The sequence below is a fragment of the Mercenaria mercenaria genome, chromosome 13 (assembly GCF_021730395.1).
Source record: "Mercenaria mercenaria strain notata chromosome 13, MADL_Memer_1, whole genome shotgun sequence".
NCBI classification, from domain to species: Eukaryota; Metazoa; Mollusca; class Bivalvia; order Venerida; family Veneridae; genus Mercenaria; species Mercenaria mercenaria.
The window spans coordinates 49,607,990-49,629,126 of NC_069373.1; the positions used below are offsets into that span (position 1 = coordinate 49,607,990).

The 21,137-nt window shown below is 35.1% G+C and overlaps 1 protein-coding gene across 1 annotated transcript; it reads left to right on the forward strand.

Moving 5' to 3' along the window:
• The first annotated feature begins 20 nt into the window (after positions 1 to 20).
• On the forward strand, positions 21 to 20,910 carry LOC123530331 (sodium-dependent multivitamin transporter-like). The gene is made up of 14 exons (XM_045311102.2): positions 21 to 191; positions 2,950 to 3,018; positions 3,799 to 3,850; positions 4,476 to 4,543; positions 5,083 to 5,163; positions 6,416 to 6,489; positions 9,935 to 10,070; positions 13,916 to 14,004; positions 14,557 to 14,669; positions 14,972 to 15,042; positions 15,441 to 15,527; positions 15,812 to 16,050; positions 18,986 to 19,104; positions 20,729 to 20,910. Exons 1-14 carry the CDS (start codon positions 21 to 23, stop codon positions 20,908 to 20,910), a joined length of 1,551 nt encoding a protein of 516 aa, XP_045167037.2.
• Positions 20,911 to 21,137: the final 227 nt, after the last annotated feature.

Sequence of the window (21,137 nt, forward strand, 5' to 3'; positions counted from 1 at the left end):
TGGTTCCTGTTGCCTTGTCGATGGCAGTAACTGTTCAGTCCGCCGTATCCATATTTGGGTTTCCAAGCGAAATCTATCTCTATGACGTTATGTTTTTATATATGACACTAGCAGTATGTATTGCCAGTCTTGTTCAGGCATTTTTCATCGTGCCGTTAGTGCATCCATTGAGACTGACAAGTGCGTACGAGGTAAACTTTTCGTTTTATTAAATGAGCCGTGCCATGAGAAAACCAACATAGTGGGTTTGCGACCAGCATGGATCCAGACCAGCCTGCGCATCCGCGCAGTCTGGTCAGACTCCATGCTGTTCGCTTTTAAAGCCTATTGGAATTGGAGAAACTGTTAGCGAACAGCATGGATCCTGACCAGACTGCGCGGATGCGCAGGCTGGTCTGGATCCATGCTGGTCGCAAAGCCATCAGAATATATCTATATATATTATATATTTCTATTTGACGCTTATGCGTCCACGTTAAAAGCGTCACCTTTTGGCACCCGATATTTCACGTTTTTATGTCATAATTTCACTAATATCTTGGCGATTTCATTTTTCTTTTCGAATGCGCATGGAGTTGTCTGTTCCAATGCATGTGACAAAATCTATAGGTATTTAGTGCATTATAAGATCACCCTTTTTTTGAAAACAAATTGGCTCATGCCAAAATCGTTATAAAATTTGTACGTGCAAATTTAGGCATTTTGTCCTATAACTTTTTTCCGTGCGGTCAAAGTGTTTTATTTTTTTAAACAATCTGCTGCAGGGCCCGCCCTTTAAAATTATCAAATAAAGAAAAAGATATGTGTTCTCGTTAGATTGTTTGCTAAAAATCGTTGAAAAGCGTTGTTATATGTCGAAAAGCGCGACGTTTGGAAGGACATTATATACAGGCCGTTATAAGACATGGCATTACAAGATAGTTTAGCAAGTCAAGACAGGATAACTACAGCTTTAGATAAAACCGTTCTGTTCGACTTACATATTATATAGTTTTCAACTGTACACCAGTCTATTCTTATCACAAATACAGACTTCTCAAACTGATATTATTTTTGATACGCCGGCAAAGGGCTTTCATGTGCTGCGTCATTTATTAACGTGAGTCAATTTCTTTGTTGTTGTTTTTTATTCAAGGCGTTTGGTTTAGGGCTATTTCTTTCCCGTTGAAAAGTTAAAGCCCTGTTTTCCCAAATATCATTAATAATAAATTATTTTTGAATAATTCATTATGACTAAAGCAATAAAAGTTTTATGTTCAATTTATTATTATGCAAGCACCTATTTACACATGAAACATAATCATTGGCAACGAAGAGGGTCTCTTAGATGCCTCAATGCTATTAAATTCTATTAAACAGACAATCTCTAATACTTGTAACGCCATAATTAGATTGGGACAACTGCACATTAGAAGATAAGGATAATATTGAATTGATCCAAACAGAATGCACGCGAAGTGTAACTGGAGCCACGAAATTATGCAACCTTGACAAATTATGTACTAAACTAAAATGGAAAACCTCAGCAGGAAGAAGAAAATACATAAACTTACTTTTTCCTACGAAAAATAACAAATATAACAAAATTTGGCTCCAAATTACTTTTATGAATTTATACCAACCCAGACACAAAACCGGTATCAATCGAGAATCAGGCGCTAACTTCTGTATTTGAGTACACAGTCATCACAAACGAGTCGCCAAACTAGACCATATCTTTAGAAGATGAATTAATATCTTAATACATGTTTAATAACAGCCACCTTCTCCTTATGAATCAGAGGTGGAGGACGAATGATTTCAGCCACAATGTCCGTTATCAAATCGTCACGGTGCACATACGCCTCGCCCGGGAATCAAACTCCAAAACCAAGATCCGTAGATTTGCGCTCTCCCTATATCGCTAAGCGGGCAGGCTTTATCCTACTTGTGTATGAGCTATCATAATTGTGCACTACATACCATAATAACAAATTTAAACTGTTTGAACAAAGACCTTCAAAAGTTTTGTCATTAATTTGGTTGCAAAAAATTGCTTTCACTAGCGATTCATCGATAGTACCCGGCGTCTTGTGACGGCGTTTATGGTGACCTTTTGTGCCGATAAGACGTTGACCTGATGGAAAACAAATAAAATAAGTTCAAACTGCATTCTATTCCTATCAGGTTACAACAATGCATTTTCACGGGCGTTTTATTGAGAAATTAAATATGATGTCGTTTTAACTTGGTAACGCTTTTGTGTCTTGGTGCCAATGATATCTAGTATAGATATTAGTTCTTTAAAAAAAAAAACATAAAAACGGCGAAATAAGATCAGTTATGAAAAAAAAACAAATTGCCAATACGTTTGCCATTTTGCGTATGCAGTTTGCACAAATGAAGCTGTTATTAAAAGACTGAGCGACATGAGAAAAATGGAACAATTAATTTATTGACTGATGAAAGATTTCTGGTTTTCTCACCTTCTGCCATTTGATATGAACTGAAATTGCAAAAAAAGGAGAAGTATGGTAAATACATGAATATTTGATCCTCAACTGAATCAAAAGCTGTACGGATTCGGAATCTAAGAAGTACGTGCTGTTTTAACCTTTAGCCTGCTGGCGGCAAGTCAGTCTGCCTTTGCGACCAGTGGAGACCATGATCAGCTTGCACATCCGTGCAGGCTGATCATGGTCTGCACTGTTCGCTGTTCAGTCAGTAAATTTTCAGGGAACACCCCTTCGAATAATGTGATACTGCCCATATTGAATGATGGATTAGTCCATTTGAGAAATTCAGCAGGTTAAAGGTTAAACGTTTCCTTTAGATGCTGTGTTACGTTTTTCAGAATTCATCATATATGCGCATTATATTCAGCTGATTACGTTTTTGTCAGAAATGAGATTTGCGTGAAAATAACTTGGTAAAAGCTGACTTTACATTATTGTACTTTTTATACTGCAGTATCTACAGCGACGGTTCCAGTCCAGAGCCGTGCAGCTTCTTGGCATGACAATGGGCATGCTAAAAACGGTATATTTGTTTTCTTTTTAGCTAATATACAGACCATGATCAGTCATTGAAACAGAAACAAATATGTACAGAAATATAAATAAGGTCATAATTTGTCAATTTATTGTACCTGGGAAACTTTATGAGTACACTTCAAATTTATTTATATAATAGTCGCTGAATCTGCATTTGATCTGAATAATTATTCTTATTTGTATATGTGGCGGATTATTCATGCTACTTAGAGTTTAATTATTAAAAAAAACTTTAAATTTATCAGATTAAGTACATGTATTTGAATGTTGTGATACTTTCTACAGAATATTTCTCTCGAAAATACATAAGACTTAAAGAACAATTAAGATTGGTTTAAACAGTATTAAACATGCAGTTATTTGCATCAGCAGGACAACATAAAAAGAATGTTATAAATCCAATAGTTCCTTATAGGGCATAAAGTATTCTTTTCAGTCGGAGCACAAGCCATATCATTCATATAAACAGCTGTTTATCTACAATTTAATCTGTTATAATTTATATAAGCCGCGCCATGAGAAAACAAACATAGTGCGTTTGCGACCAGCATGGATCCAGACCAGCCTGCGCATCCGAGCAGTCTGGTCAGGATCCATGCTGTTCGCGAACGGTTTCTCTAATTGCAATAGGCTTTGAAAGCGAACAGCATGGATCCTGACAAGACTGCGCGGATGCGCAGGCTGGTCTGGATCCATGCTGGTCGCAAAAACACTATATTGGTTTTCTCATGGCGCGGCTCATATAGTAGACTTGTCTTGTTTTCAGGTGCTGTACATCAGCATTGTCCTGTACACCCCAGCTCTTGCGCTTGAAGTAGGTAATGAACCTATCACAGCTTTGTTTGAATTCAAATTAATGAGATCATACAATATTTAACGGTATCCTCTGCTTTGTTTTTCATGCTTCAATGGGACCTTTTTATAGATTATATTGAGTAGATACACAGATCTGTATAAATAGTTAATATATAAGCATATTCGGGCCTCCGTGGCTGTGTGGTTAAGGTCGCTGACGTCAAATCATTTGTCTCTCATCGCTGTGGGTTCGTAACCTCGTTTTTCTCACGTGAGAAAACCATCCAGCTGGCTTACGGAAGTCATGTGGTTCTACACAGGTGTCCGTCCATGCCTGAACTAATGTCTTGAGGGTCATCTTTGGTCTTCTTCAAAAAAAGGCGTTATAAGATCTAAATTGTGTCGGTGTTACTCGATCTTAATCCAACATAAACAAAAAAACAAAACAAATATAATTATGCAAAATCTTTTAAAAGTTACACGTTAAAAATACATTACAATTACATGAAACTGTTTTGACTGTTTATTAAAATTAATGACTATAGGTATATCTTTAACTGTTATAAGAACCCACGGACTGTCTGGTTCAACACGGTCAGTAAATAAATTTGCTTATATAAGTTAAGTTGTGATACATATCTGTTTCAGTTGCTGGAATACCAATATGGTTATCAATTGTACTTATAGGAGCGTTAGGAACTGTTTATACCGCTATTGTAAGTTGAATTTCTAAACCTTTAGCCTACTGACGGCAAGTGATTTTACCTTTGCGACCAGTGCAGACCAAGATCAGCATGCACGTCCGTGCAGTCTGATCATGGTCTGCACTGTTTCGTTATTCAGTCAGTACATTTTCAGTGAACATCCCTTTGAATAATAAATGGTACTGCCCAAATGTCCATTTCAGAAATATAGCAGGGTAAGGGTTAACCGATATAACGACCGTTTTAGTTTGTTAATACTTTTCATAAGTCTGTAACATATCAGTACCTAAAGCAATTGAAAACTGAGATAAGCAGTGGGATAAATATCACGAATTATACACGAGGCTATGCATTAACAAATATTTGAGATAAAAGGAACTAATGTACTCGAAATAAATCATACGCAAAAGTCAAAGAATTGATATGAACTTATACAATTCAATATGAAAGAAAAAAAATGTGACGTCCCTGGTCCGGAACTGTATAATACGTAAGTAATAAAATCTAAATACACTCTAAAATCGTACTTAAAAGAACTTGTATTTTATTAGGGTGGAATGAGAACAGTGGTATGGACAGATACTATCCAATGTGTTATCCTGTACGGTGGTTTGACTGTGATTCTTACACTAGTAAGTATTTACTATAACTATTAACAATGACTTGATATGGCGATCTCTGTAAATTTTCATAGGTCAATATGTGACTTTCATTTAAGTTTCTGCCCTCTTAAAATAAAATATTTTAAGTTTCCATCCTCTTATAATAAAACGTAATAAGGAATCTATATGTATAAATCAAACATTAATGTTATAACAAGAGGTCCAAACTGTCAACATATACGCCCGTCACTGCAAATTACTTTTGAAGTTTAAAATACTCTACCTACTGAGCAAATGTATTGATATTATTCTGGCTTTCAAGTTTATTCAAGGTCCATAACTCTTTAGCGAATGTAATATTCCTGTTAAAGTTTTGTGAACACTGAAAAAGAACTGCTTAAGACATTATGTGAACACTTGTACTTACTTGTTGTAAATTTAAGTAATTTAAAGGTCATAAGAGGAGTTACTGGGAGTTCCAAGCTTTTTATCAAAATTGTCTAACATATTATGCCCATTAATAATGTGACCAAATTTGGTAAACGTCGTACAAGAACTACGAAGTCAATTTTCGTATTGTTTAGTAATTCAAGGGCCATAACTCCGGAATGACTTGGGAGATCGAGATAATTTTCAAACTTGGTCGAGATATTATGCCCATTAATATTATGACCAAGTTAAACGTTGGATGAGACCTGTTCAAGTTGGAGAGGGGCCAAATCTCTAAAGACACTAACTGGTTATTGAATCTGGATATAGAATAAAATACTTCAATTATTGAGATACATACTTTGTATATTTCTGGTTTATTTTTAAGAAAAACATATTCAGTTGTTGAGCGGGCACTGTCAATTTTTGCAACTTTGACCGATGCAAGGACCATAACTCTGGAGATACTCTGGCGAAGTGGTTGGTTATCGAATTTGTCCTAGATGTTATAGTAGTACCTCTTCTATATTAATTTGGTTTTGTTCTGAGAAAAATACATTATTTATTGAACAGACACCGATCTTTTTTCCGCCTGCCAAAACATGCTCCAACCCTCGCATGAAGGGAGAAAACATAAAACGTCACATCTTTCCAAAATGGGCGTTTACTAAATGTCCATTATATTGAATAAAGGAATAAAAAATACACATGAAAAAGTCTCGCACTTATAAATAAGAATAATACAGCACCCCAGGACGACCGAGTATATCAACTATATTCATCACAGTAACGATTACAATAAGTTAATGTCATTGTTACTTTCATTATCAAAGTTATGTATTCTTCTTTGCAGGGTGTAAAGGAAATAGGAAGTTTATCAAAGGTTTTTGAGTTGTCATCGAAAGGTGGTCGGATCAAATTTGATGAGTATATATTACTATAAGCGCCATGAGAAAACTAACGTAGTGGCTTTGCGACCAGCATGGATCCAGACCAGCCTGCGCATCCGCGCAGTCTGGTCAGGATCCATGCTGTTAGGTAATGGTTTCTCTAATTGCAATAGGCTTTGAAAGCGAACAGCATGGATCCTGAGCAGACTGCGCGGATGCGCAGGCTGGTCTGGATCCATGCTGGTCGCAAAGCCACTATGTTGGTTTTCTCATGGCGCGGCTCATGTAAGTTTACCGCATCTGATGTCAGTTTGCTTTTTTCACTTCTCCTTGTTCACGCTTAAAGTCCTTTCCATTTATTGTTACGTCATGTTAATTCTAACAACAGTTGAAACGAATTTCGGTTATTTTGACATAAAACGCTCGGTTATTTTGATATTAAACGCTCGAACACGTACATAAAAATCATTTAAAGATGGATTTCAGTTATATTGACATAAAACGCTCGGTTATTTTGACATAAAACGCTTGAACACGTACATAAAAAACATTTAAAGACGAATTTCGGTTATTTTGACATAAAAAAACGCTCGGTTATTTTGACATAAAACGCTCGAATACGTGCATAAAAATCATTTAAAGTCGAATTTCGGTTATTTTGACATAAAACGCTCGGTTATTTTGACATAAGACGCTCGAACACGTGCATAAAAATCATTTAAAGTCGAATTTCGGTTATTTTGACATAAAACGCTCGGTTGTTTTGACATAAAACGCTTGAACACGTACATAAAAATCATTTAAAGACGAATTTCGGTTATTTTGACATAAAACGCTCGGTTATTTTGACATAAAACGCTCGAACACATGCATAAAAATCATTTAAAGTCGAATGTCGGTTATTTTGGCGTTTTATTCGACCTGGCGGGGCGGAGTTAATCTCTGACTTATGCAAATAATATTAATCTCAAAAAAAAATAAACGAGCAAAATAGGTAAAGCAATATAATTGTTCAATTCCGTAATCTTCGGTAACCAACGACTAAAATTCAACGCTACATGTATTACATACCCTGCACAATAATGTAGTGGACCGTCGCGAAATCCCGCCCCGCCAGGTCATATAAAATGCACTATAGCTTTGTTAAAGCTCATCTGTCTTAACTTAGTTAATTAGACTAATAATAACACATTTTAATTTCATAAGTACCATTTAATAAAAAACAAATAGGTTGAAAACAGATGCGCTTCTTTAAAATTTTAGAATTCTATGGCATTCAATCTTTATGAGTTATCGTTTTAATGAACTACTCCATACCATATCTGGCAATAGTAAGTAAGAAAAGTCATGAGAAAATAATATGAATTTTAGAAAGTAGAAAAAATGGAAACTCTACAGGTCGCAAAACACAACAAAAATGAAAACATTGCAGGCTTGGATTGATCGAGCCTGTTTATGGATCGTAGTGTAAATGCATGCTACTATCCACGCATCGTGCCCAAAGTTGAGCAGAACTCAACATTTGCACAAGCTACACAACAGAGATATGCGCTGATGTCACGACGGTTCATAAGGCGATGTACACTGAACCTTAAACAATACACTTGATTACAATTGCATTAAAAACGATATAGTATGGGGTTCCTAGTTTATGTTATGGACGTATAAACAATGCTAATTGAAACTCGTTTTACACATTTCATCCCACAGTACGTTTTGCCTCCCAGTGTGATATATCCAGTTGCTAAATGTGCATTTCTTGTTTTATTTTTTTTTCTTAAAACAAATTTTGCATAGATATAGTGAAAGAAAGCAAGAACAGAGTCAAAGATAGCCCAAAAGAATAGAAGTTGTCTTAATTATATATGAATGGGAATACTTAATATGTGAAATTCAAGTTCATCCGGTGCCAGATTGGTAGCGTTCCTGCGAGGAGTTTGAGAGTCGTTGAAACATTGTAAGAAAGAAGCTCACAAGTGCCTGTTATGATTTCATATAGTTTATCTCTCGACTGTGTTATTTAACTGACTGTTCATATTAAATACAATAATTAATTAATTAATTAATTAATTAAATACAAAATACCTCATCGATGTGGGTTTGAGCCTCACTCTGGGCGTTGAATTATTCATGTGAGGAAGCCATCCAGCTGGTTTACGGAAGGTCGGTGGTTCTACCCAGGTGCCCGCTGGTGATGAAATAATGCACGGAGGGGCACCTGGGGTCTTCCTCCACCATTGAAGCTGGAAAGTCGCCATATGAACTTAAATTGTGTCGGCGCGACGTTAAACCCAACAAAATAAAATAAAATAAATTAATTAAATACAAGTCCTTTGGGAGCAAGGATTCCTTCGCATCCGTGCTGCTTATAATAGAGTTCGACTTTAAGCTAGCGTAATGTGCTTTTAAAACGTGTAATTACCTCTTATGATTAGACTCACTTAAACATAGTCTACTATTATCATACATTATTCTTTATATTTAACAGAAATACAACACAAATATTCGCAACACAACATACGCTCAAAATGATCTGAACAATCACGTCTAATTAACACGGTTGCGATACCTTGGGTATGCAGGGGTGCAAAATTTAACCTTTTTTCATGGTAACTTTATTAATACTTAACCAATTTAAATGAAATAAAGACGAGTGCCCGCCCATAAGAAAACTACAGCCTCGGTTGTAGGGCTTGCTCATCTGGGTTTCATATTTGGTGTGAAAAGTGCAACGGCGCATTCTGATGAAACAAATCCAACTGTTTGTACTTTTCAAAAAAAAATACGAAACTCGTGTGCCCAAGCCTAACCATCGAGGCTGTAGTTTTCGTATGAGCGGGCACTCGTCCTTATTTCGTTTATTGGTTAAGTATTAACAAAGTTATCATGAAAAAAATATAAATTTTGCACCCCTGCATACCCAAGGTATCGCCACCGTGATTAAAATCGGTTAAAATCTACACATTTTGCTAATGGCGCACAGAAAGAGAGCTCGAGATAGAAGGCGTGCGCTCCAGATAATTTAATCTTAAAAATAAAATGCATGTCCAAAACATACCACCGTACGTACAGAAACAATCCTATTTTATCATAATTTACAATGATAAGTTTCAACCATCGCCCTTTTTCTTTCAGAATAAATCCGGATCCTCGCATACGCCATACAGTATGGGGATGTGTTATTGGTGGTCTGTTTCTCTGGATGCCGACTTGTGTTGACCAGTCAGCAATACAAAGGATAGCGTCCATAGAAAAAACCAAACATGCAAAAATGTATGCGTAGACTTTGATATGGTAATTTCAGAGTAATATGTTCTGTTGTTTCGGTATTCGCTCCTTTCAGTTTTCAATAATTCAAATCAAGTTATGTTCACAGTATTCCTATATATTGACATAAATTCTTTGTTTTCAATAATAGAATATGTCTTCTTTCAGTTAACCTATAACTATTTCAAACAACTTTTTATTCTATTAATCCGTAGTGCTTCCCTTCTGAATATACCACTGAACATATTCTTCACGTTCATCCTGGCACTCACTGGACTCGTGCTGTATGCCTACATCGCTAACAAAGAATGTGATCCACTGGCAAACGAGACGTTGTCAAATCCAAACCAGGTTTTTTTGGGTTTTTTTACAGAATAGAAAGTTAACGAATATTATAGTGGACATTCTGTTAATATTGTCCCATGCATGTGGCATTCCTTTCTTTCTTAATTACGAAACATTAAATTGACAACACCCTAGAGAAATTTGATGGCTTTAGATACAAATGCGGAAATTGGCGTGCGCCAGATTAAAGTGGAGAAGATATGGTTTGTCAATAAAACAAGTAAGAACAAATGCGATTTGACAAGATTCTTAGCATAACTTACATACCTGAAATACTTTTTAACTGAAACTGTAAATGTTTCCAATCATATGTTAGATAATCATGTACCGATTCCCCGCTATAGCTCCCAATAACACGCAGTCAATCAGATGAATTAAATTTCATGGGCAAACACTACTGGATGCACAAACCATTAAACATGGTTTAAAACCAAGTAAAATATCCATCAAAATAGGAAAAACTGTTAATTAACCCCATTAATTCTTGCATCACTTTATTTAACAGGTTTCACAATATTAATGGGTTACATGTTAAAATATCATTAAAACACCCATTTTTGACCATGAATCATGCCGTTAAAAATTTAAATTTGGTTTGGTAGCTAAAAAAAGTTAATGGCTTTGAAAAAATAATGAAATTCTCTATATTTTGAATTTAACAGGATAATTCATGGCCCTTAACTTTGATTAAATGTCCATTAAATGTTAAGGTTCTGTACGATTTCATTTAAGAGTAAAATTAATGGCCCTTAACAGCAATGTGATGCCCATTAAATCCTACATTCTGTATTTAATGTGATTCGTATATTTTCAGAAGCACAAAAAATAATTTTGTTTTGTTTTTGGCTTGCACTTGTCCCATTGAATGCTTATTATTCCAGTCCCATATTCTTCAAAAATGGACTTTAATCACAATAAATACATACTACGCACACATCGTCTATAATATAGCATGATGTTATATTTAGTTGCATTAAAGTTATTTCCCCTTGATGCAGTTACGCCATTTTCTTCAAATGTTTGCCAAATTGTGTTCCTACAAAAAATCGGATTTATTTCAATGAAAGTCGGATGAAAACATACTAATTTATTTGATAACATCAATCTACATTATTTTGGTAAGGTTAAATGCGTTTTGATGCGTGCCACTTTTTCTGTTGTTTTTTTTTTTTTGTTTTGGTTTAATCAGCATTTGTGTAAGAAAGTGGGTGGGATAAGGAATTTACATTATGAAATGTCTTCCGACCAGTTTAGACTTTCAAATTTTCCAATCCTTGAGTAGAAACTAAGGTTTATAGAGAAGTGAACAGTAGACATGATTGTGAAGATTTACAGTCTGATTTAAATTCATTTGGAGTATGGGCAGATCAATGGCTTCTTCGTTTCAATGAATCAAAGAGTGTGGTACGCTTGAATGGGGGAGCTACTTGTGATGCAATCCCTCAAACATTTGCTCTTAGCTGTTTAAGTGCATGCATCTGAGCACAAAGTACTGAAGGAGAGCTAAATTTTGATTGCCCATTGTGCGCTGATATTGTCATCAACATTTCCTTTTTGAATACACCTGACGCCTAATGTCTGTACCAATAAAAACTTGGTCAGAATGTCTGTCAATATAAAAATGTTGAATAGTTAAAACTACCCACATGGTCACTTGATCTATTAAATTGGTACCTGTAAACCCTTCTCAGTACAACACTACAATACAATATCCATTTATTTTCTCATTTCATATGAACATATGACAGAATGAGGATACAATATGACATATGTTTGTACGAGGCTGTTACATGTGTTTACATTACAAAATAATGAGAGAGAAAAGAAGAATCAAATATTCTTCTAGCATTTTACAAAACAGTACATATGTATAGATACTATTACATGTGTAGTAATACGCAGTTTAAATCAATACGGCAAATATCAATATGAAGTTGATTATCTTAAGATGTCTAATTCTGATGGCAAATTTTCATGGCCCTTAATTTGATATATCATTAAAATATTACGAACTCATTAAAATTGAATCTGACATATTTAATGAGACCATTCATCAATTTTTTATAATTAACGGCCATTACCAGAGTGTTAAAAAAATTAATAGCCCCATTAGTATTTACTAATTAATGTGGAACTAAGGGGTACTTTTTAATGGCACATTAATGATGTTTGGTTATACCCAGAATGTGTTAATATTAATTCTTTTGTACCACTTCTTACTACCCGTCTTCGGGATATATATATTTCAGAATGGCATACTAACGTTTCTTCTTGTTCCTCGTTATTTTTATATAAACAATTAAAGCTTGATTTTCAACGTGCTGGTTATTTGAGAATTATACAAAATCCTAAAATGAGAAATGCGCTGGCGAAAATAAGGTTAAATTCACATAATTTATTTATCGAAACAGGACGCCATAGAAATATAGAAAGAAATCAAAGGAAATGCTGTTTGTGTACTTTAAACGACATCGAAGATGAATATCATTTTATTTTAATTTGTCCATTATATAGCGATTTAAGAAAGACATATATACAAAGATATTTTTATACAGCTCCCAGTATGTACAAGTTTATTGTTTTACTCAACTCGGATAAAAAGTCAGTGTTAAATAAATTAGCTACATTTTGTACTAAAGGTTTTAAACTTAGAAATGATGTACTTAACAATTGAGCATATCTTGTGTATTCCAAGTTAAACACTCTCATACATTGCATGTACGTTTTTGTTTACCTACATGTTCTTTTTTAAATATTCCATATATAGTCTGTAAAACTGTAAATGTAATTATATATTGTAAATGTATATTGTGATCATCATTTATGACGATGAGCTGTAAATGCTTAAGTCGAAATAAAGTTTCTGTTCTGTTCTGTTCTGTTCACATTAATTTCATGCCAATTAAAAATTTTCATGGAGTTTTAAGGAGCCAATTAACTTATTCTAATGGTTTATTTTAAGCAGCTTTTCATGGCCGTCAAAGTCATTTTAACAAGGTATATTTTACCAGGGTTTTAATATACTTATTTCATGGCTTTTTAATATACTAGTATGGCATTAAAACTATGGTCATGAAAATCCCATTAAATAGTAAGAAGTAATGGGTGAATTTTAATGGTGACCTGTTAAAACTCTGTTAAAAACGTTTGAAAAAATAAGGCCAATTTCATGACCCTTTTAATGGCATGTGCATCCAGCGCTTGGGGTTGCCCAAAAATATCTTTAGTTAATTTTGAATTGAAGAACGAATTCAGTTAGATAATTAATGCGTATATTTGATATGTAAAACGTTGGTAAAGGCAATGCAGGATAACTATTTTGACTGCTAATGCTCAAACTATATACAGTTATGTCGATGCTACAGATCTTACGTAAATCTGAATTCTAAATGCTTCTACAGGACTTTTTTCGTAACATTTTTGTGATAAATTATTTCGTTTTTGCATTAGGTGCGATACGGTGCTGAGAGGAACCTTACTAACAAAAAACAACATCCTCTTGAAAAGCATGCATGAAATAAAAAATGATTCCATTTGTTTGAATACTCTTGTCCATTTCATAGTTAAAGAATGCTATTTGTACTTTATCAGATGTGCGCTAAATGATAAATGTATCTAGTATATTTTTGTATAAGGTTTTATTTGCGGACAATGCCTCTAAGGTTTAAATGAGAACTTATTGCAAAAGGCCAATTATAGGACACAATGAATTTTTGTATTAAAAACATCTTGTCTTTGCATTTTCGTGTTGACAACATCATTTTAAGGAAGTGGGTCTTAGAGAGAAATAGAAGTGTAAGGAAATAGAAGTGTAAGCTTGAGCGGTTATACTGGTCATGTTTAAATTCTAGTTGCTGATATATTTTGTCAAGAATGCGTTACATGATGTGCCAGGACTGGCTGGGCTATTTCTGGCGGCTGTTTTCAGTGGAACATTAAGGTAAAATATCTTCTTTTTTTTCGTATTAATGTTTATGTTTGCATAAACGCATGTTTTTTAAGGTAATTATCAACAAATGTAATAGGAATGACGCATAATAGATATCATGTGCCCATCTTTCAAATCAATAATTGAGCCGCACCATGAGAAAACCAACATGATCCGTTTGTGACCAGCATGGAGCCTGCCCAGACTGCGCGGACAGTATGGTCAGAATCCATGCTGTTCGCTTTCAAAGCTTATATTGTAATTAGAGAAACAGTTAGCGAACAGCATGGATTGTGACCAGACTGCACAGATGCGCGGCTGGTCTGGATCCATGCTGGTCGCAATCGCGCTGTGTAGGTTTTCCCATGGCGCGGCTGTCATTTTAACTCTAAGTATCTAATGTAGAAAATCCTCATTCAAGTTATTTTCCTTTTCTGAATGAAGAATGTTGAGCTCCATCCGTAAGAAACAGCCGTTTTGCTACAGTGTTATAAACCTATTTCTAAATACTTTTTAAAAAAGTAGATGTATGTCATTATTGTATGCATTCTTATTTTATTTTAGTTCCTTGTCTTCGGGTATAAGCTCATTGGCTACAAATGTTCTTCAAGATGTCCTGGCTGGGTGGTTGAAGAACATGTTGCCAATTAGAAAGGCTCTCGTTGTAAAACTGTTAGGTATAAAAGCAAATACTTTCAAGTTGATACATCCAAGCTTACACCCCATATACATGTATATGATTTGCAATGTATATGCCTATTAATATGCTAGTGTACTTTCTATATAATCAAATAGTTTGAAATGAACTTAATGTTTTTACTTTTAATGTGTTGATATATTTATGTTAAATTATCGTTCAGAATTAAGTCTCACAAACTCTGTAAAATGTCTTTCGGGCTTAAATTCAGACGTCCTCATTCATATTACTGAGAAAAAATATGAAGTTAAAAACTAAACATATTTTTGTTCAATTTTCGAGTGTTGGTGTTAGGTGCATTGGTTGTCACACTGGCTTACCTGCTTCAATACTTGACAGGACCGGTGATGCAGGTAATTATATGATGCTCAATGTTATATTGTTAGTTGTTTAATTAAAGCCCACATTTAAACTGTATAAGCATATTGGTTTTGTGATTTCTGCAGGAACTCTTTCTTTTATCATGTAGATATAATGGACAATAGTGTACATCCTTTAGTTACATTTTATATAAGTTTTACTCATTTGATATATACTCATTCATATCCTATTTAACATCTAGCCTTCTGCTGGCAAATTATTCTGCCTTTGCGACCAGTGCAGTCTGATCATGGTCTGCACTGTTCGCTATTCGGTCAGTAAATTTTCAATGAACATCCCTTCGAATAATAAATGGCAATGCTTAAATTTAATGACTGACCAGTCCGTTTTAGAAATATAGCAGGCTGATGGTTAATATTAATTATTACAGATGTGTAACACGGCTATTGGCGCTGCTGGCGGTCCAGGTTTTGGTATATTTTTCCTGGGTTCTGTTTTTCCACAGGCTAACAAAAAAGTAAAAAGTTTGATTGTTATTTTTGTATTTAAAATTCATCTATGAATAGCTGCTATGCTATCTGTTAACAGTGAAATCAATTTTGTAATCGTGAAAAAATAGGACATCGGGCACTTTTCTTTAATTATAAGTAATAAACTTCCTTCTAAAAACTAATTATTGAATGAGTAATGCGCCAATGTTTTGAATATATAATCATCTTTCAAATTCATATGCTTATGAAGGAAACTAGGAAATCAAAGTATTCGATAGCATTATACTAGTGTTTTTTTCTTTGATAATAGGGGGCTCTTGCAGGGGGTATCGTTGGTATTGCTATTAATATGTGGATTGCACTTGGCTCTTTACTATATGGCACGAAAGCTCCATTGTCGAAGCCAGTCACCACATCTGGATGCATCCAAAACGAAACGGGCTTACCTGAGCTGAATTTAGCACTGCCAACTAGAAGTAATTACAATTCAACATTTGATTTATCATTTGATCGTTATTTGAATGGGACTACAACAATGGGAACTCTACAGTAAGTATTAATTATAAACTGCATTTAAATATTCGTTTATAAGCTGATGCTACAGATCTGTATTAAAAGGCTTGAACACATGCGTTTATTACAAATGTATTTGCAGTCCTCAAACTGTCTTTAGACGCAAATCTATATAAAACAAATGCTCCGTAGACATGGCAAAATAAATTGGACTTTTTAAATATATTTACAACGTAAATCCCGGTTCAGACACTGGTGATTTCTGAGATGCTCTTCGAGTATCTCCAACGCAAGAGACTAGTACTGGTTCTTCCCAGGAAACACGGCTTCGCGGGTGTTGGTGCTCGATGCTACGTTAAAAGAACCAGACAAGCGTTATCAGAGGAGACATACATTCATCAATATTTGAGCCGCGTCATGAGAAAACCAACATACCGGTAGTGGCTTTGCGACCAGCATGGATCCAGACCGCGCAGGCTGGTCTGGATCCATGCTGGTCGCAAAGCCACTATGTTGGTTTTCTCATGACGCGGCTGGCTCATTTACTTGTTCATTTTAGCCGCAGCTAAAACATGCCTGGATATTTCATGGGAGAAAGTACAAAAAGACCAGTTAATGTGTTGAATTTAGGGTCAGATATCATTTCATTAATACAAAATTACTTTTCGCCATATATACAGAAAGCGAGTCATTTCTTGCAGGTATAAATTCTTCCTATGTATATTTAAGAAATAATAAGTTCCCAAACGTGGTTTATCGTAGAATAACCAGTAGAATAACCAGAGTTTTGAGTTCTTATGCGTAAGAATATATCACGAAGGGCGTAGGCCTGAGTGATATATTGTTTCGCATAAGAACGAAAAACTCTGGTTGTTCTACGATAAATCACACTTTGGAACTTATTATTTCGATTCTAACACGACATACTGGTATCAAGTGTTATAAAAAAGGTTACTACTTTTTACGATGTGCTACACACCTGGATCGGATGACGTCATTGCACGCGAGTGGTTTATTGCAGAATAACCCGAGATAGATTTTGCTCTACATGTATACATGTAGGTTATTTGCTGGTTGTGTTAGAATAAGTAATAGAAAGAGCATTGAAACTCGAGGGTAAACGATTTGTACGAGGGGGCTTAGCCCCCGAGTAAAAATCGTTTACCCGAGAGTTCTAATGTTCTTTCTGTTTTGTATCATAGCCATCCATATATGGTAGTTGTAGGCGTTCCACATTGCCATATACAGCAGTTCAAGTGAGTACTTAAAATCATTGCTTTACAAATGTGTAAAGCCCAAGTAAAATAAACTTGTATCATAGCTCGGCGTTTTTTCTTAACAAATTTGTTGCAGGTAAATCGTATACACTGAGTGCAGGGTGCGGTAACTAAAAGTGTGCAGGTATTAAATACCCCACGCTAGTTACCGCACTGTTGGATATCGCTGTCTGCTGTTCCGAGAGCAGAAAATCAATAAAATACACTTCGCTGTCTACTGTTCCAGACACGCTGGCATACTTTCCTATCCAACAGTGCGGTAACTAGCGTGCGGGTATTAAATACCTGCACACTTTTAGTTACCGCACCCTGTACTCAGTGTATACGATTTACATGCACGAAATTTGTTAAGAAAAACACCGAGCTATGATACAGTTTATATTACAAACTTTAATTTGCACTGATCGTACGTATAGGAAAGTCACCGTTAAATTTTCTATATTTATATATTGATTTTGGTACAATAACAAAAATAAAGAATTTTATAACTGAATTAAAATAAGATCATGAAATATTCATATATAAAAGGCTCTGGTGGTCATATTTTTATATAGCTTTGTATTGGGTTTATTTTTTTAACATAACTTTAAGAATTCTACGGTGCTAGGGTGAACGAAGGTCGACGTATTTCCTCTCAGGAATGCACTTCGTTATACCAAGTTTGCTTTTATTTTGCGTATATGTTTTCTTTACTTCAAATGGATGTAAAGGGGGTCTCCGTGGATGAGTGGTTAAGGTCGCTGACTTCAAATTTCTTTCCCCTCGCCGATGCAGGTTCGAACGTCACTCGGAGCGTTGAATAGTTACGGAAGGTTGGTGGTTATAATGCACGGAGAGGGACATAGGGTCTTCCTGCACCATTAAACTGGAAAGTCGCCGTTATGACGAATAATTGTGTCTGCGCGACGTTAAAGCAAACAAAACAAACAACCAAAAAATAATATCCGATATTTAAAATTTTATACAATTTTGATTTGGCAAAATAATGAAATAAGTTGCCCAGATATCAGTGAGAATTTTGCTATATTTGCATACAAAATACATGTATTTAAAATGCATCTATTTGTTACTTACTTATTTTTTGTATGCTGAAGCTGGTTTGATATAAACTATGTTTCATTGCTTTAGATTACGAATACAAATGATGTATCGAGTGCTTTCATGCGGGTGATTGTCTTCGTATTATGAGAAAAATGCTTTCATGAGGGTTATTGTCTTCGTATTATGAGAAAAATGCTTTCATGCGGGTTATTGTCTTCGTATAACGAATGCAAATGATGTATCGAATGCTTTCATGCGGGTGATTGTCTTCGTATTATGAGAAAAATGCTTTCATGCGGGTTATTGTCTTCGTATAACGAATGCAAATGATGTATCGAATGCTTTCATGCGGGTGATTGTCTTCGTATTATGAGAAAAATGCTTTCATGCGGGTTATTGTCTTCGTATAACGAATGCAAATGATGTATCGAATGCTTTCATGTGGGCGATGGCCTTCATATTATGAGAAAAAATGCTTTCATGACATATTATGAGAAAAATGCTTTCATGCGGGTGATTGCTTTCATATTATAAGAAAAATGCTTTCATGCGGGTGATTGCTTTCATATTATAAGAAAAATGCTTTCATGCGGGTGATTGTCTTCAAATGGAAATGTTCCGAATGTATTGGCAATATCTTTTCTGGATTGCAGTTATCAACAAAGAACGGATGACAATCACATCTTTATATATGATGTGTCCTACGTGTGGTTCGGATTAATAGGATTTCTGATCGCAGTTATCGTCGGCTTGATTGTCAGTTTTATTACAGGTAAGGTCCATCATATCAGAACACTTACCGGTATCTGATTTCTTTCATTCTCTCCGTATAAGAACAGCATACATTGTCAAAGCGTTGTCCGTCCGTCTGTCCGTCGTCCAATATTCAGCCATTTCGTCCGTCATATCTAGAATATGGTATGAATTACTCAATGAAAATTGGAAAAAAGTGTTGATCGCTGCGTGGAATCTCAGTTAAATTGCTTCCGGCATATGCAAGAAATGACGTCTGTAAATGTCTCTGGTGAATTCGTTCTCTTCGGAATATGGTATTGTCATCAAATTTTGTATAATGTAGCTTTCCTAAAGACCAAGTTATATTTTAGTCACTTAAGTCAGTTTCCACAGATTACTTTAGTGCTCATTTACTTTTGTTAGGAAAAGCTTATGTGGTTGCAAAGGCTGAGTTGCATTTGTACTGCTTTGGTAAAGAAACAGGTTACGTCCACAGGTGGCAGTAACGTAGCTAGGATATAGTATGGGTTCATGGGCCATATACACTTAAATATATTACAGTTATAATGTATAATTTTTAGAAAATAAATGCCAAAAAGTCATTTTGAATTTTTTTTTGCCCCTGTGACAATGAGCCGTTAGAAAGTTGTTTATGAGCATTTTGACATGTGCATTTTTTTGTTTCTATCAATGAGGCATGTGGATTTTTGTTCACAAGTTACTTGCGTGAAGATTTAGTCAAGGTCACGGGCTTTTTTACCCGAAGAAATTAGGTTCAAAGACCATATTGAAATGAGATATTGAGAAAATCCGCTGTGAAAATACATTTTAGGTGACAGTTTTTATATTCGATTGTACTGCCTTATGGACAGCTGTAAGGCTTCCTACGCCATCAAAGACTTTAGGGTATTTTCTGAGTTCTCCATCTGGACCATTGTTAAAAAGAGCGGAGAACACAGCTGTTTTACTTCACATACGTTTTGATGGATATGCTTATCTGTAAAAAGATCCTTTGGAAGCAAAGAATGCAACCAAGAAGAAGATTGCAGACTCGGTTTGATTGAGTCTGTTCATGAGATGTAATGAAATGTGCAACACTTCTCACACCCCTAGCACCGATTTAAGCGGAACCAGAAAATATAACAACACTGAATCCAAGTACTTGAAGACTTTGTACAACCGCCACAAGGCACTTAAAGATTGCTGTTGTGAAAGTTAATAAAATCTGTAAAAAGATTCTTTGGAAGCAAAGAATGCAACCAAAAAGAATAATAGCAGACTCGGTTTGACTGAGTCTGCTCATGAGAGGTAATGAAATGTTCAACACCTCTCACGCCTCATAGCACCGGCTTAAGTGAAACTCTATTAAACAAATGTTGAATGGACTCCATGATCCCAAAGGACCAAAAATTTAACAAAACTGAACTCAAGTATGGGGAGACTTTTTACAGCCGCCACACGGCACTTAAAGTTTGCTGTTGTGATAGTTTTTAATAAAATCATGGAGTTTCCGTGTAAGTTTCAGAATATTCTTTGTTGAATCAGTAATCCCGTTTGATATGTTATTAATCATATGTACTTGAATTGAAATATAGTTTCTGTCATTTGCTAGTCTGTTTTTGGAATGATATTACATGATTTAATTACTATTTGAATACCAGGTAAAGATAAAGAACATCCGACGGAACCGATATACATCCTTCCTTTTCTACACCGTGTATGGACATTTGACGAGTCATCTGCGCTTGGAAACCCAAGAACTGAAAATCGTTTTGCACTTATTGATAAAGAAATAGAATTGGTCAATATCAAGGAAACGAGTTCTCTAGAACCAGTCGAATGAACGACATAGAAACTAAAAGTGAACAAATAACATAACTGATTACGTAATACATACCGTATACTGAAAGCAGTTCAAATTTAATTTCATTCCAACCCTTCAAGTTATTTGCACTTGCTATGGTCATTATTAAAAGATACGAGGGGTGTTAAAATACCCGGAAAAGTTCTCTAACATCTTTATTTATGGTCCTATTTTGCTAAAATTCGAAAATATGACGGATAAGAACG